The 17,411-nt window shown below is 38.1% G+C and overlaps 1 protein-coding gene across 1 annotated transcript in view; it reads left to right on the top strand.

The window, feature by feature from the left end:
- LOC126293496 (ras suppressor protein 1) overlaps positions 1–17,411 on the top strand; it is a 64,810-nt gene that overhangs the window by 18,610 nt on the left and 28,789 nt on the right. Inside the window, exons 2-5 of the mRNA XM_049986747.1 lie at positions 868–918; positions 1,023–1,143; positions 7,944–8,062; positions 16,434–16,516. Coding sequence (XP_049842704.1) covers positions 868–918; positions 1,023–1,143; positions 7,944–8,062; positions 16,434–16,516 — 374 coding nt within the window. The remainder of the gene's footprint in view (positions 1–867; positions 919–1,022; positions 1,144–7,943; positions 8,063–16,433; positions 16,517–17,411) is intronic.

The following is a 17,411-nucleotide window of genomic DNA, read 5'->3' as shown; positions in this document are numbered from 1 at the left end:
GAATGTGACTGTACAGTGTATAATACTGCTTCTTAAAGTAGTCATTGTCACCATCATTATCTTCATCTTCCCTTTGTGGAGAAGGCTGCCCAATGTCTTCCAGAAACCATGTTGTCCTCAGACTTCAGGCACGTCACAGTCCACTGAGCTTGTAACCGGAGGCGATTTTAGACAGATGATTTTGGTGAATTCTTGGTAAATGGTTACATCAGTTGACTTTGCATTTTAATTTTATTTTCCACATAAAAGATCTGTAGCTCTCATCTTATTTGTGTGTTTCATATTTTGTCCATCAGTATCCAGCCTTCAACTGACCTGACAAATTTCACCTTGGCTAATGTAATTTTCCCTGTGCCTTTCTTAGAAAATACCCATATCTCTGTTCGGTATAATACTACTGGTTTTGCCGTGACTTTATAAAGCGTCAGTTTTGTTTTAAATTTCAGAGTTGTACATACATGTATGTTTAAATTTGCGAAGTTTTATTGCTATGTTATGATCTGTTGTTGAGGATATGTCACATGTGAGCTAGTTCGGGGTGGATGATGCATGCTTCAGTACTTATCTCAATTTTGGATCTTATCATGTTTTTCTCAAGAAATACAATTACTTTTGATTTATGTGGAGACAGTATCAGTCAATGTTCTTGTGTTATATTTAAGATTTATAGGCCATTTTGTAAATTATCTTGTGTGTTAGACAATAACTTCATCATTTGCATATAAAATACTACTTAACCTACACATTAGAAAATCTATTCCCACCTCATTACAACCCAATCAACATGTTAACATTTTTAAATATGTTCACTAACGATTAATGCAAATTAATCATAGTAATAGACATTATTTATTTTTGATGTTGCAGTTAATATGGTAAACATCACGAGACTGACTCTCAGCCATAATAAAATTCAAGGTATGTATGATTACTTTCTGTATTCGCCTTTATTCTGTTTTAATTTTTTTAGTAAGCATATAGGAATAACTAAAAATCTTCTTTTGTTATTTCTTACATTGCAGCTGTACCCCCAGGCTTAGCAAATATGGTTAATCTGGAAATCCTAAATTTATTCAACAATCAAATTGAGGAATTGCCAACATCCTTATCGTCAATGCCAAAACTTAGAATTTTGAATGTGGGGTAAGTTTTTTCATACTTCGTGTTGTTATGAACAATCACAGTTCAAAAAGCAACAAAATTCATAAGTATGAGAAATAATGATAAGTACATATAATTTGGAGAAATTTTGACACTATTTATTACTCAGTTTTCAACATGACACAGAAAGGAGTCACACATTCAGCTACACAAAAATATTTGACCACTCATCCAGTCATGTGAAGAATCTAATGAATAATAAAATTGAAGCTTCCTGGCAGATTAAATCTGTGTGCCCGACCGAGACTCGAACTCGGGAGCTTTGCCCTTCACGGCTTGGTAGAACACTTGCCCGCGAAAGGCAAAGGTCCCGAGTTCGAGGCTTGGTTGGGCACACAGTTTTAATCTGCCAGGAAGTTTCATATCAGCGCACACTCTGCTGCAGAGTGAAAATCTCATTCTGGAAATAATAAAATTAACTTCAAAAACAAAGTGAAGTCATATCTTTCAACCAGTCATTATACTTGGCAAATCATTATACTGCGTATAAGAATTTCTGAAAATGTAGTACTATAATGAATGTGTGTGTGTGTGTGTGTGTGTGTGTGTGTGTGTGTGTGTGTGTGTGTGTGTGTGCAGGGAGAGGGGGGGGGGCACATGTTCTAATATGCTGTACTGGGAGTGTACATCACTTTTGTGAACTAACTGACATCTTCTACATCGTAGCAGAAGCTCACAATTATGGTCCATGGGAGATGCAGATAAATGCGAGGAAACACGGGGACCATTTATGGGCAGCTATAGATGTACACGAGATATAGTAAGGCAGGCCATAAAAGTAGGAACTATAGAAAAATGGTTCACCCCAATTCGTAATCCTCCTGGCAATAAATTAACAAGAAATTTCTATGCAGAATTAATTCAGATGATCACAATTGTACTCTGTTCCTTGTTATTCTGCAACGAGTGAACAGAGTGATTTTCTCTTTATCTCTTCTCAACACTGTAGCAGGTTGTTAAAAGAACTGAATCTGATTTTGCTTTTTTATAAAGGCCGCTACTGTGATCATGGCAGGCAGAATATATAGACAAACCTCTATGAACACTGGCCTCATTCTGTATTGTTTTACAGTTGTTGTTTGATTTCTCATGAGCTGGTTTTTTAAATAATAACTCGCACATAGGAGAGGTATTTCACTGCCTTTGACTGTTCCTCCTTTTCTTCCTCTTTTCTAATGATGATTCCACACTACAGCACTCATTCAATTTGTCAATGGCAAGCGGAGTACCCATTCTTGTGAAATATGGTGCAGAGGTGGAAGACATTCTCAGAAATATAGGTACAAATTATAGGGAAAAGATGGGTAATATACAATATGTACATGAATCAAGAAGGAACAGTGAGGATGTATACTAGGATTAAAGAGGGTATAAGGCAAAGGTGGAGTCTTTCACATTTCTTGTTCAACATATAAATCAAAGAAAGACTAAGAGGAATAAAAGAAAGGTTCAAGAGTGGGATTACTCATAAAATTCAGGGTGGAAAGATACCCATGATAAGATTTACTGATGACATTACTATCCTCAATGAAAATGAAGAAGAATTACGGTATCTTTTGAATGGAATGAACAGTTTACTGAATACAGAGTATTGATTGAGAGTGAATCAAAGAAAGATGGAAGTAATGAGAAGCAGCAGAAATGAGATTAGTGATAAACTTGAAATAATATTTGGGGAACATGACATAGGTGAAGTGAAAGAATAGGCTATTTTCCTATGTTAAAAATACAGTTCAGATTGTTGTTATTCTGGATTATAGCTTTCAAATAGCATTTATGGTCAATATTCTCACAAAATATCCATTATTTTTGTGTATTTAAAGATGAAATCATTAAATATCCAGATCTGCTCAAGTGATCAAAAATGCTCTGTTATTGACTGATGCTCTGATGAAGTCACATATGAAGCTGTATGTGTGTTGTAGGAGTGTTAGCTGAAGTTATGAGGTGACTACGAAGGCTTTCCCGGCGTAATAATTGATAATATTCTTCTTGGGTATGCAGCCGGATCATAACGTCTTCATGACACAATATTTCCGCGGTCCAACTGGCCGCCATCTTCAAGTGAGAGTGCTGGTGCACGATCTCGCCGGAACTGACTTCCTAGCGCAAGCGGCAGCCCCTATATAGGCCGCTGAAGACCCACAACGTGTGCGCGAGAAGGTGCCGTAACTGCCCTCTAGCGCAGTAGACATACCCCGCTGCCAGTGATGGAAACAGGCAAAATCGAGATATTGCTGTCAAAAATTAAAAAATAAAAATAAATAAAAAAATTTTATTCCGACGATAGAACCACAGACCGTTGTTTTTTAATGTCAGATAACACTGGGTCCCAAGTCTTACTTAAAAGAAAACCCTTGTCTCTATTAATAAGATTGTCAGATAACCGAATCTCTATGGATTCTTTTAAAATACAGTCCCAATAGCGAGATGCAGGGGCAACCACTTGTGTCTCATCATATAGTATACTGTGTCCCTCGGTGAGACAGTGTTCCGCCACTGCAGACTTCTCAGGTTGAAGCAGCCTTGTGTGCCGCTGATGCTCAACACATCGCTCCTGAATGGTCCGGATTGTCTGACCAATATAAGCCTTTCCACAGTGGCAAGGGATCTTGTAAACACCGGGCTTCCTCAAACCCAAGTCATCCTTAACAGAGCCAAGGAGCGCTCTAATCTTGGCTGGCGGACGAAAAATACTTTTGATGTGATATCTTTTCAGAATCCTTCCTATCTTCGAGGAAATGCTCCCAGCAAAAGGCAGAAAAGCTACCGATTTGCAGGTATCTTCTGGTGGTTCAGGCGAAGGTCCAAACTGGAAAGCACAACGGATCTGTTTATCTGTATAGCCATTCTGCTTGAACACAATCTTAAGATGGTCTAATTCTTGTGTCAAGCTTTTTCCATCTGAAATGGCATAAGCTCTTCTCGCCAACATCCGCAGGACCCCCGTACGCTGGAACGATGGATGATAGCTAGAAGCGTGTGCGTAGGGTTTTGATAAACGCTGTGTCCCATCATCCTTTCTGTACACCAGAACATCCAGAAACGGAAGCTTTCCATCATTTTCCACCTCCATGATAAATTTGATGCTAGGATGCAGGGAATTGAAATGATCTAGGAGGCGGTCCAGAGCTTCTCTCCCATGAGGCCACACCATAAACGTATAGTCAACGTACCTCCAAAAACAGGTTGGTTTTAAGGACGCCGTCTTCAGTGCCATGTCCTCAAAATCTTCCATAAAAAGATTGGCGACTATTGGGGACAAAGGGCTCCCCATAGCCACTCCGTCATTCTGTTCAAAATATTTGTCATTGAATAAAAAGTACGTCGACGTTAACACGTGGCGACAAAGCCAGGTTGTTTCCTCATCCAGTTTCTCACCAATTAACTGCAAGGATTCTTCCAGAGGAACCCGGGTAAAAAGCGAATCCCAGGGACTAAGAGACAAGGACTTCAATCTGTCTCACCGAGGGACACAGAATACTATATGACGAGACACAAATGGTTGCCCCTGCATCTCACTATTGGGACTGTATTTTAAAAGAATCCATAGAGATTTGGTTATCTGACAATCTTATTAATAGAGACAAGGGTTTTCTTTTAAGTAAACTTGGGACCCAGTGTTATCTGACATTAAAAAACAATGGTCTGTGGTTCTATTGTCGGAATAAAAAATTTGTATTTATTTTTATTTTTTAATTTTTGACAGCGATATCTCGATTTCGCCTGTTTCCATCACTGGCGGCGGGGTATTTCTACTGCGCTAGAGGGCAGTTACGGCACCTTCTCGCGCACACGTTGTGGGTCTTCTGCGGCCTATATAGGGGCCGCCGCTTGCGCTGGGAAGTCAGTTCCGGCGAAATCGTGCACCAGCACTCTCACCTGAAGATGGCGGCCAGTTGGACCGCAGAAATATTGTGTCATGAAGACGTTATGATCCGGCTGCATACCCGAGAAGAATATTATGAAGTTATGAGGTTTTTACATACTTTTTCTGCAAACAGTTTAGCTATTTGGTGATGGGAACACAATTACAACTTTTAAGTAACTATAGAAAGGAATTTTGGGATACTGATAGTGGAAGTCTTGTGAAAGTTGATCCATATATGCTCCACCAATTTCAAGAGGCGATATGTGCAACAGACATTCTGTAACATCATTAAACTTGCTCAGAACTGAGGAATTTTAGAGCTTTTGTTAATGGATCTGTATATTATAACTAGGTGTTAGCTATCAGTCACGAGCTACGATCCAAAGCACAATAAAATTATTCTTGGCAGAACTTATTACTGATTACCACTGTAGAAGACACTCGGCAGAGAATCTGTTTCTAGCAGGTGTTTGGTGACTCAACAGATAATGCATCCAACTTAGAGAAAGAGATCATATGTTTGAACCCCAGGAGGATTATATATTTTTAAAGGTTTTACACAAAATATGAAAATAGTATCACTGATTGTAGCAGTTGTTTTGATTGTGGGATGTATTATATGTAGCTTCACATTAGTCTGAGAAATGGACAACAGAGGATAAACACATTTACTTCGCGAACAAACAATTCACTTTTTTTTGAAAGCATTGCTAGTACTGAAGATATCACCATACACCCACACTACAATGAGATGTAGGAGAGTGAGGTTATACGGAGAGATATAAAGCGTGTACAGCATGCAGGTGACACAAATGTAAGGGGTGTGAAGTTTGTGAGTGTAAACTAATGTTGGTGTCTGAAGCAGACTTACTTCATTTTTGTGTAAGCTGATGAAACTGCAAAAGTTTAAACAATAAGGATCCTAGATGGACAATATGAAGATGAAAACATTGTTTCTCATAAACTAAAAAGTGTGTGGTCATACTAACTAGAAAATATCTCTTTGAACATGAAGAGTGTGAACAGGGATTGAAAATGTAAGCACTTGTAAACAGCAAAAAAACAGAATAATATTCTGTTTTTGATTGGTGTGATGAAACTTTGTGATTGTGATTTAGTTATCATATGAGAGGACTGTCAAATCATTTTACATGTAAGTTAAAATGTTCTTTCGGGTTAGATTCGAACCAGCAATCAGTAGATTTCAATTCATAAAATTCGATGGTCTACCGGTCTAACAACTGAGCTACTGAACAATTGTGATGTAGTTGGTTAAGGTGACAATTTTCACTAGGAGGTTAGTTCTGTTGAATGATGCTATACTCCATTGTAATAGTGGGAGAGCGTATCTTTGAGGTAAATTAATGTTAATTTCACCCGTGCAACACATGTTTAATTAAGTTAGTGAACTTGTGCGTTGACATGGTGGCAGTTTGCTGGTATAGTGCAACCACATTCTATGCATTTTCTCATTCTCAGGAATGCTCAAAAACAACTTTTCAGAACTTTTTAAAGATGTATTTGTACAGTATGATACTACACACCATTTGTAACACATTTACTGAAATATAAATTCCAAAACAAGACATCACTGTGAATTAGCATTATTACAGTAGGAGCAGCAAGCTAGACAACATCACAGGCATAACATGACTCGAACGGAGTGTTTTAGCTGGTGTTCAGATTATTTGAATTTCATTTCTGTTTTTATATTAGAATACTGAAACTCAAGAGATGGTGGGGGACATGTTAGGAGTATAAAACGACATAATATATCATTTAAGACAATTTCGAGAAAACAGTCAAATACTCTATTCTACTACCTTGGAAGCAAAATTACTGATGGCAGATGAAGTGAGGAGTACATAAAAAGCAGACTAGCATAAGCAAAGAGAGCATTCTTGGCTAGAAGAAGTCTACTGATGTCAAATATCGGCCTTAATTTGAGCGAGAGATATGTGAGACTGTATGTTTGGAGCACAATATTATTCATTAGTGAATCGTGGGCTGTGGGAAAATTGCAAAAAGAGAACCAGAATGTCTGATAGTGTTACATAAGTATGCTGAAAATTAAGTAGGCGGACAAGATAAGAAAGGAGAAGGTCCAGTCCATAATTGACTAGGAGATCAATGTGTGGAAAACACTGACAAGAAGAAGGGACAGGGCGATAGAGGAGGTGTTATGGTATCACGGATTTACTTCCACGAGACTAGAGGAGCCATCGTAGGCAAAAACTGTAGAGGAAGACAAATAATTAAGGATGTTTGTTGGAATTGCTTCTGTCAAATGAGAAGGTTTTCACAGGAGTGGAAGTTGTGGCAGGCTACAGCTATGAATATTTTGGAGTGAAAGGAATGGAAAGGAAACAGGGTGGGAAAGAGATAGGGAGGAAATAATGACCTCCAGCTGTGGCAATGCAATGGCAAGAGTTGAAAATTCATGGCAAACTCTTACTTGAACCTAGATGCTCAACTTCTCTAGAACAGTTGCTGTAACTGCCTTGGCTATCCGGACATGCTGTCTGTCATACCCAAATTCCCAGCTTCCCACATGTTGCACTGCAACAATCCCCACCCATTAACCCCTTAGTTGCAGATCTGTGATTCCTATGGGAGTTTGGATGTTGGTTTTGCATCTGCATTGCAACTTTTTCATCAACCAGCCAGTGGTTTGTCGGATATAGCCGACAGAATGGACACTACTCATATCTATTATCTGAAGACTGACAACCTACGTTCCCATCCCCTTATGGTCCATGCTCAATTAAAAATTAAAAAATTTCCTTTACCAAATACTGTGGCGTGATTTGTAGAGTACAAGTAGATGTGGATGTGAATTTTCTCCTACAGTAAATATGGAAATTGTTGAAATGCGCCATTAAGTGAATAGAGTTATTTGCATCTGTTACAGAATGAATCGTCTGGATTCACTACCACGCGGGTTTGGTGCATTTCCAGTGTTGGAAGTTCTGGACCTCACATACAACAATCTCAATGAAACTGTCCTGCCTGGGAATTTCTTCAAGCTTGGTAAGTAATACTGTGTGTGCTTCATAAAGGCTAGGGAGCACATACAGAAACATAAAGTGGTGCAAGATGTTTGAAACTTTCAGAAAAATAGGTATGCACTAGCAGGAAAGGCATTTAACCTATACTACTGTATAAAAGCAAGGTGTTGTTTAATTTTGTTGGCAAATATATAGAAATGTACTTGACCAGTTTACTTCAGATTTTTAGTTGATACTCGAATAAACCTTCAGGTGGACATAGTCTACATTTTTTGGGGAGTGTTGACAGTAAAAACATCAAAGTTCTAGAACAAGTTATTTATACACAGCACTCTAATAAACATTTGGATGGACATATACTACATTTTTAATATATATTGTATATAAATGTGTGTAGCTATGTCGTTATATAAAGACTAGTCATTGTTAAACATTGTAACCAAATACCTCAAAGTTATCCACTGATGTTGAAATTTTTACATTATTCTCTAATAAATGTTGGCCACATACTTTTTTTAATATGTTGTTGTTGTGGTCTTCAGCCCTGAGACTGGTTTGATGCAGCTCTCCATGCTACTCTATCCTGTGCAAGCTTCTTCATCTTCCAGTACCTACTGCAACCTACATCCTTCTGAATCTGCTTAGTGTATTCATCTCTTGGTCTCCCTCTACGATTTATACCCTCCACGCTGCCCTCCAATACTAGCATGTCCTACCAACCGATCCCTTCTTCTAGTCAAGTTGTGTCACAAACTTCTCTCCTCCCCAATCCTATTCAGTACCCCTTATTAGTTATGTGATCTAACCATCTAATCTTCAGCATTCTCCTGTAGCACCATATTTCGAAAGCTGCTATTCTCTTCTTGTCCAAACTATTTATCGTCCATGTTTCTCTTCCATACATGGTCACACTCCATACATATACTTTCAGAAACTACTTCCTGACACTTAAATCTATACCCGATGTTAACAAATTTCTCTTCTTCAGAAAGCTTTCCTTGCCATTGCCAGTCTACATTTTATATCCTCTCTACTTCGACCATCATCAGTAATTTTGCTCCCCAAATAGCAAAACTCCTTTACTACATTAAGTGTCTCATTTCCTAATCTAATTCCCTCAGCATCACCCGACTTAATTCGACTGCATTCCATTACCCTCGTTTTGCTTTTGTTGATGTTCATCTTATATCCTCCTTTCAAGACCCTATCCATTCCGTTCAACTGCTCTTCCAAGTCCTTTGCTGTCTCTGACAGAATTACAATGCCATCGGCGAACCTCAAACTTTTTATTTCTTCTTCATGGATTTTAATTCCTACTCCAAATTTTTCTTTTGTTTCCTTTACTGCTTGCTCAATATACAGATCGAATAACATCGGTAGAGTCTACAACCCTGTCTCACTCCCTTCCCAACCACTGCTTCCCTTTCATGTCCCTCGACTCTTATAACTGCCATCTGGTTTCTGTACAAATTGTAAATAGCCTTTCGCTACCTGTATTTTACTCCTGCCACCTTCAGAATTTGAAAGAGAGTATTCCAGTCAACATTGTCAAAAGCTTTCTCTAAGTCTACAAATGCTAGAAACGTAGGTTTGCCTTTTCTTAATCTAGCTTCTAAAATAAGTCGTAGGGTCAGTATTGCCTCACGTGTTCTGATATTTCTATGGAATCCAAACTGATCTTCACCAAGGTCAGCTTCTACCAGTTTTTCCATTCGTCTGTAAAGAATTCGTGTTAGTATTTTGCAACCGTGACTTATTAAACTGATAGTTCGGTAATTTTCACATCTTTCAAAGCCTGCTTTCTTTGGGATTGGAATTATTATATTCTTCTTGAAGTCTGAGAGTATTTCGCCTGTCTCGTACATCTTGCTCACCAGATGGAAGAGTTTTCTCAGGACTGGCTCTCCCAAGGCCGTCAGTAGTTCTAATGGAATGTTGTCTACTCCCGGGGCCTTGTTTCGACTCAGGTCTTTCAGTACTCTGTCAAACTCTTCACGCAGTATCGTATCTCCCATTTCATCTTCATCTACATCCTCTTCCATTTCCAAAATATTGTGCTCAAGTACATCACCCTAGTATAGACCCTTTTTTTAAATATACATGGTACAAAATATGTACCTAAATTCTCTTTACTATTCAGAAAGAGGTTAATGTTTAACCTTGTTACCAAAAGACTCGGGTATTATTTGACCAATTTGCTTCTGATTTTTACAATATACTCTAAAAGAGGAAATGTTGATAGGAAAAAATCTCAAAGTTTTTGACCTATTTACTTCAGATTTTTACATGATACTCTAATAAACATTCATACAGACATAGCCTATATTCTTTTTAAACAACAATGTACTGGTTGTCTGTTATAACTGACTGCGAGAAAGAAATGCTACGCTGTGATAATGTGTGGTTTCATTTTTTCCTTGCAGTCAGATTTACATAAATGAGGGAAATTGTATTCATGGCTTATTGGTTAATGATTAGAATACCAAATCAGTGTCATCCAAAAGTTTGTGATCCTACCCATTTGCAGATTAAAACTATGGAAAATAGTGTATCTTACCCGATATAACATTTATCCCAACTGATTTACCTGTTTACTTTAAGTGACTTGATTTCTCAGTCAGATATTTGCTGGTAGTAGCAATAAAGATGGCTCAGAGTCAGTGAGGCAAGGGGTGGGAGGGGGGAAGGATGGACAGAATGGGCAGAGAGAGGGATAGAATGAGGAGGAAATGGACCACAGGGGGGTGGGGGAGATGAACAGCGAGAAGGATATTACAACATAAATATTTAGCAATTGCGAACCATTGCCAGGTTCACTAGTGTACAGCGTATTCAAGAATTGAAAGGAAACAGTAGGAATGAAAAAGCAAAAGAGAAGTCCTAAGTAAAAGGTGCAGAAGATGAGGGTGAAATCTTTCAGTTCTGTCTGTTTGCCAAAGAAACAGGGAAAAAAATTAAAGAAAGGCTCAAATCTGTGATTAAAATTCAGGGTCGATGTTTCACTTTACTTTTTCATGTGTATGATAATTTATAGTCAGCTGGTGATAGTGGTGTACTCTGTTTAGTTTTGTTTAGAAATGTATTAAGAGAAATTGTTAGAATAATGTTTGGTTTGGTTTTGTTTTGCTTTAGGGCGCAAAAGACAACTGGGGTCATACACGCCTGTTAGAACAGTATGTAATGGTATAATCGAAGTGAGCTGATCATTAGTTTTGAGAGGGTTGACACCACTCATTGGAAAGTCATAATTTCATTCATTCTAGTTACCTGTTTAAGTTTTCAGAAAACTGTTTAACTTGAAACATATTAGGAATTAAAGATAGGCCACACTCAAGATTACATTTCTGTTTGAGCTAGTATGCTTGTTAGATTTGACATTATATTTTTGTTGCGATAATTTTTGTGAACCAGATAATAATCTTCATTATTCAGTGAAGTCCATAATTAAGAATTTGCGTAAATTGCAAAGTTTCAAAGATGGCAATTTTACATGTAAGGCAGTTATCCATCAAAGAGTCATACAATATTCAAATCAAATAGTACTGTGAATGTCTATACTTTTCTAAACAGCTACCTTGTAGTTACATCAAGTCATTGTTGGAACACTAGTAAGTGTTCACCTTTTAGTTTTATAAACTTATATATAACATCTGAGTTTACAAAAATATCAGTACACCAGTCTATAGGTACTACCACCACACCCTGCCAAAAATCATCAGTCCACACCCTGTAATCACATGAGTAAACTCTATCTACTGAGATTGCAGTCACCTCCTAACATCTCCACGTCGCTCATGTGTTAACATTGTAAAGCCCTGTTTTGGCAGTCATTGTGGTACGATCTTGTAACAACTTTTCTTTTTTTTGCTTTGTGTGAGTTTGCACCCAGAAAAGAATCTGATAACACCTCTGTTAGTGTAACAACAAAAACAGTCAATTTTTGACAATATTATGTAATTGAATAGATAAAAAATGTACTTACTAAGTGGCAGCAGAATATGCACATAAAAGAAAGTTATAATTATGCAAGATTTTGGAGCCAGTGGCTCCTTCTTCTAGCATAAGGGTTGAAGGGGAAGGGAGAGGGATGGGGAAAAGGACAGGAGAGATCTAGAAAAGTGGGTAGATTTCAGTAAAGTCACCCAGAACGACGGGTCAGGGAAGACTTCATTCTCATCCCATGTGGTAAGTCTCTCCTGACCCACAGTTCTGGGTGACTTTTCTGAAATCTACCCATTTTTCTAGATCTCTCCTGTCCTTTTCCCCATCCCTCTCCATTCCCCTTCAACCCTTATGCTAGAAGAAGGAGCCACTGGTTCCGAAAGCTTGCACAACTATAACTTTCTGTTACGTGCGTATTCTGCTGCCACTTGGTGAGTACATTTTTTTTATTCATCCAATTACATCTGTGTTAGTGTGTGTGATAACATTGTATAGACACAATATTATTAGTGAGCTGCTGCTTGGTAAACACAAAGCCAACATCTGTATGAAAAGTCGTGTCCATTTGGTACTCATTATCATAGTGAGGTGTACAACAGTCGGCAGGCCGTACTCATACAAGTAACATTAATGTATGTAAAAAATACTGGTTTGGCAATCTGCACAATAATATCATACAGTAATTCATGTGGTTTCTTTATGGTACACGTGCATAAACTAGTAATGTGTTGTCAATTTTGCTGGACTGTGTTGTGAGTAAACCAACATGCTCAGTCATTATAAACACAGATGAAAACTTATCGCCAAACAAAGAGAGTATGTAAAATGCTGCCTGCAGTAGCAAGAAAAACATTTATGAAAAAGAGAAATTGAATATGAAATTAAATGTTAAGAGATCTTTTCTTACTTAGGGTGACGTGTCCCTTTGCAGAAGTGAAATGTGGACTATAAAGAGTAATAGTAGCTATTGAATTTTGATGTTGCAAGAGAATTCTGAAGACAGAATGGATACATCAAGTAACTAATGAGAAGGTATTGAAAGCAAATTGGGGGGGGGGGGGGCAATTTTTGAACAATTTGACTAAAAGAAGGGATTTATTAGTTGGAGACACCGTGAGATATAAAGGAAACGTCAATTTAGTAATTGAAGGTGTGTGTGTGTGTGTGTGTGTGTGTGTGTGTGTGTGTGTGTGTGTGTGTGTGAGAGAGAGAGAGAGAGAGAGAGAGAGAGAGAGAGAGAGAGAGAGAGAGAGAGAGAGAGAGAGAGAGAGAGAGAGGGAGGGAGGGAGGGAGAGAGAGAGAGAGAGAGAGAGAGAGAGAGAGAGAGAGAGAGAGAGAGGAGGAGGAGGAGGCGGAGGGGGGGGGGGTTAAATGGGGTTAAATCATAGAGGGAGACCAAGAGATGAATACAGTAAGCAGGTGCAACTGGTTGTCATGGAAAACTGTATCAAAACCAGTCTTCGGACTGAACTGCTCAGTATTGGGTATTTGTTAGTATATTTTAGTGGTAGTAAACCTTCATGTGTGCGCTGAAGAAATGTGTGTGTGCAAATATAGGCTGCATCTAATCTTTTCATATGAGATTATAAAAAAAGCAAATCTCAGATATAGGCCACACTATTAAATTTACAGTAAAGCTCAATTAGATGTTACCTGAAATGTATCTCTCTCCCTTCCCTTCTTCAGCTACATCTACATCTACATCTGTACTCCACAAGCCACCTGATGGTGTGTGGCGGAGGGTCTTTGAGTGCCTTTATCGGTTCTTCCTTGCCAATAACTAAGGTTGTCTCAGCACACACACAAAGTTATGACCTGTTCCAACACTTCTTGGTCCTCATTATTCTGTGGCTTATAGAAGAAGAAAGGGTGGGGGTCATTTTGCCTATGGAATTTAAACTTTCATATTTGTGGGTTTGGCAATTTATTCAGTGAAATAATCTATCTGTTTGTCATGGAACTACAATTTTGCAAAGCTGTGTAAAGCTTACGAAAACAATTTTATGTTACATGATCCAACTTTGATGCAAAAATTTTTATTTACACTCCCAAAAAGGGAATACACACCAAAAACCAGTCTATTTTGGTATGTTGAACAACACTGCAGTAAATAATATATGGGAAAGTAGTATGCAAATACGTATAAGTGGTGCTGAAAATCATTAGTCCACATTGCTACTGAGTATTAAGACTGATGTACAAAAATTACCACTGTTTTCGTTTTTAATCACAAAACTATCCCCTAGTGAGAAAGCTTCCATGTTGGTATTACTGTAAGAGGTCATTACATTACACTGCAGTAACTTTTAATGATATTAATTTCAACCCACAAGAGATATGTACATGTTGTTGTTGTTGTGGTCTTCAGTCCTGAACCTGGTTTGATGCAGCTCTCCATGTTAATCTATCCTGTGCAAGCTCCTTCACCTCCCAGTACTTACTGCAACCTACATCCTTCTGAATCTGCTTAGTGTATTCATCTCTTGGTCTCCCTCTACGATTTTAACCCTCCACGCTGTCCTCCAATGCTAAATTTGTGATCCCTTGATGCCTCAGAACATGCCCTACCAACTGATCCCTTCTTCTAGTCAAGTTGTGCCACAAACTCCTCTTCTCCACAATCCTATTGAATACCTCCTCATTAGTTATGTGATCTACCCATCTAATCTTCAGCATTCTTCTGTAGCACCACATTTCGAAAGCTCCTATTCTCTTCTTGTCCAAACTATTTATCGTTCATGTTTCACTTCCATACATGGCTACACTCCATACAAATACTTTCAGAAACGACTTCCTGACACTTAAATCAATACTCGATGTTAACAAATTCCTCTTCTTCAGAAACGCTTTCCTTGCCATTGCCAGTCTACATTTTATATCCTCTTTACTTCGACTATTATCAGTAAGTGTCTCCTTTCCTAATCTAATTCCCTCAGCATCACCCGACTTAATTCGACTACATTCCATTATCCTCATTTTGCTTTTGTTGACGTTCATCTTGCAGACATCTATTTAAGGATCTAGGGATCCTCACAGTAACCTCACAGTATATATATTCACTTATGAAATTTGTTGTTAACAATCCAGCCCAGTTCAAAAGTAATAGCAGTGTGCATAGCTATAACACCATGAGAAAGGATGATCTTCACTATTCAGGGTTAAATCTGACTTTGGCACAGAAGGGGGTAAATTATGCTGCCACAAAAGCCTTTGGTCACCTACCAAACAGCATCAAAAGCCTGACAGATAGTCAACCAACATTTAAAAATAAATTAAAAGAATTTCTAGATGACAACTCCTTGTACTCATTGGCTGAATTTTTAGATATAAATTAAGGTTGGGAAAAAAACTAACTTAAGCATTAGTGTCATGCAATATTTTGTGTAATGTAATATCTTGTACAGACATCTTTCATTAACCTGACTCGTTCCACATCATTACGAAGTGTCGTATTCATGATCTATGGAACAAATATTAATCTAATCTAATCCTGCTTTCAAGATACTGTCCATTCCATTCAACAGCTCTTCCAAGTCCTTTGCTGTCTCTGCCAGAATTACAATGTCCTTGGCAAACCTCAAAGTTTTTATTTCTTCTCCATGGATTTTAATATATATGTACATGTCATTTTGAAACTGACGGTTTATAATCCAAGGGGGAAAATCTCAATTACAGGCCACACCGTGGTTTTTCAAGCAAAAATTTATGGAAAAAAATGCAGCCAATATTCACGCAAATGTCGTATTATAGTGCAGATCTTGGATTTTAGAGTTGTTATGGACCTACTGACTACATTTACATTGTTAAGAGATTTGTAACAACCACTTACCAGTCTTCTCCATGAATATACTGACATGTAAATAGTCTTCACAGCTTTGCCGCCCAATCACATTGTGGAAATTCCACAATATTTCCTCGGAGCAACTGTCCGACATCTTCAGGTGGTTCAACCTTGCTGGTGGCTAGGTACCTAGCTACTAGCAAAGTTGAACCACCTGAAGATGTCGAACAGTTGCTCCGAGGAAATATCTTGGAATTTGCACAATGTGATCTGACAGCAAACCTGTGAAGACTATTTACCACACATCTGCCGGGAAAGCTTGAATTGTTTTTGGTGTGGTCTTCAGTTGGAAGACTGGTTAGATGCGGCTGTCCATGCTACTCTATCCTGTGCAAGCCTTATCTCCAAATTATTACTGCAACCTACATCCATCCGAATCTGCTTACTATATTCATCCCCTGGCCTCCCTCTACAATTTTTATCCTCCACACTTCCTTCCAGTACTAAATTCACGATCCTTTGATGTCTCTGTTCCCTTCTTTATGTTGTATATACAGTTTTATTTGCAAGATACGATATGTTTTAGACCCTAGATAAGAGCCTAAAAGTAAGCAGCAAATAAATAAATTCTCATATTTTTGTTAGCACCAAATAATCATTTTATTTTCAGAAACTCTTCGTGCTCTGTACCTGGGTGACAATGACTTTGAAACTCTATCACCTGAGATAGGACAGCTAAAGAATTTACAAATTGTGAGTACATTTAGATATTACAAAGAACTTTTACTCTTCATTTTTTTAAAATAAATTATACTCTTGTAAGCTGTGCACTGCATTTACGTACCACTTTCGTCCATACCATCTTACTGACATGCAAGTTGAACTTGACAATGCATATTATAGGAAATATTTTTTGGTGTGTAGCCAATAGCTCATGACCACCCAAACTTTATTTTTGAGGGGAATGGAAGAGGGATGAAGGAAAAGGACTGGTGAAGCTTAGGAAACTGGAAGAGCTACAGAAAAGTTCTCCAGAATCAAGGGTTAAAGGAAGTCTTGTTGGACAGGATGGGCTTACTGTATTTTGTGGGTGACTTTTCCATAATTCTCCTCATTTCCCAGACCTCGCCGCTCCTTTTCCTTTACCCCTCTTCCTTCCCCTTCAACCCCTCTGCCAGAAGAAAGAGATAATGGCTCTTAAACCCTGTACATTTCTATATCTTGTATGTGTGTTTTCCCTTGTCACTGCTTGGTGAGTAGTTTTTTTAATCTGTCCAAATATTTTATACCTTCAAACATTTATTTTACTCGTATTAAAATCATCATGGTTTTCCACTAGATCACAATTAGCTACAGACAGTTCCCAGTGACCGGGCCAAATATCTCACGAAATAAGTGCCAAACAAAAAAACTACAAAGAACAAAACTTGTCTAGCTTGAAGGGGGAATAACCCAGATGGCACTATGGTTGGCCCGCTAGATGGCGGTGCCAGAGGTCAAACGGATATCAACTGCATTTTTTTTTAAATAGGAACCCCCATTTTTTATTACATATTCGTGTAATACATAGAGAAATATGAATGTTTTATTTGGACCACTTTTTTCGCTTTGTGATAGGTGGCGCTGTTATAGTCTTAAACATATGGCT

The sequence above is a fragment of the Schistocerca gregaria genome, chromosome 10 (genome assembly GCF_023897955.1).
Source record: "Schistocerca gregaria isolate iqSchGreg1 chromosome 10, iqSchGreg1.2, whole genome shotgun sequence".
Classification (NCBI taxonomy): Eukaryota; Metazoa; Arthropoda; class Insecta; order Orthoptera; family Acrididae; genus Schistocerca; species Schistocerca gregaria.
Note: the sequence above shows the minus strand (reverse complement) of the source record. Positions and strands in the feature narration are given on the sequence as shown.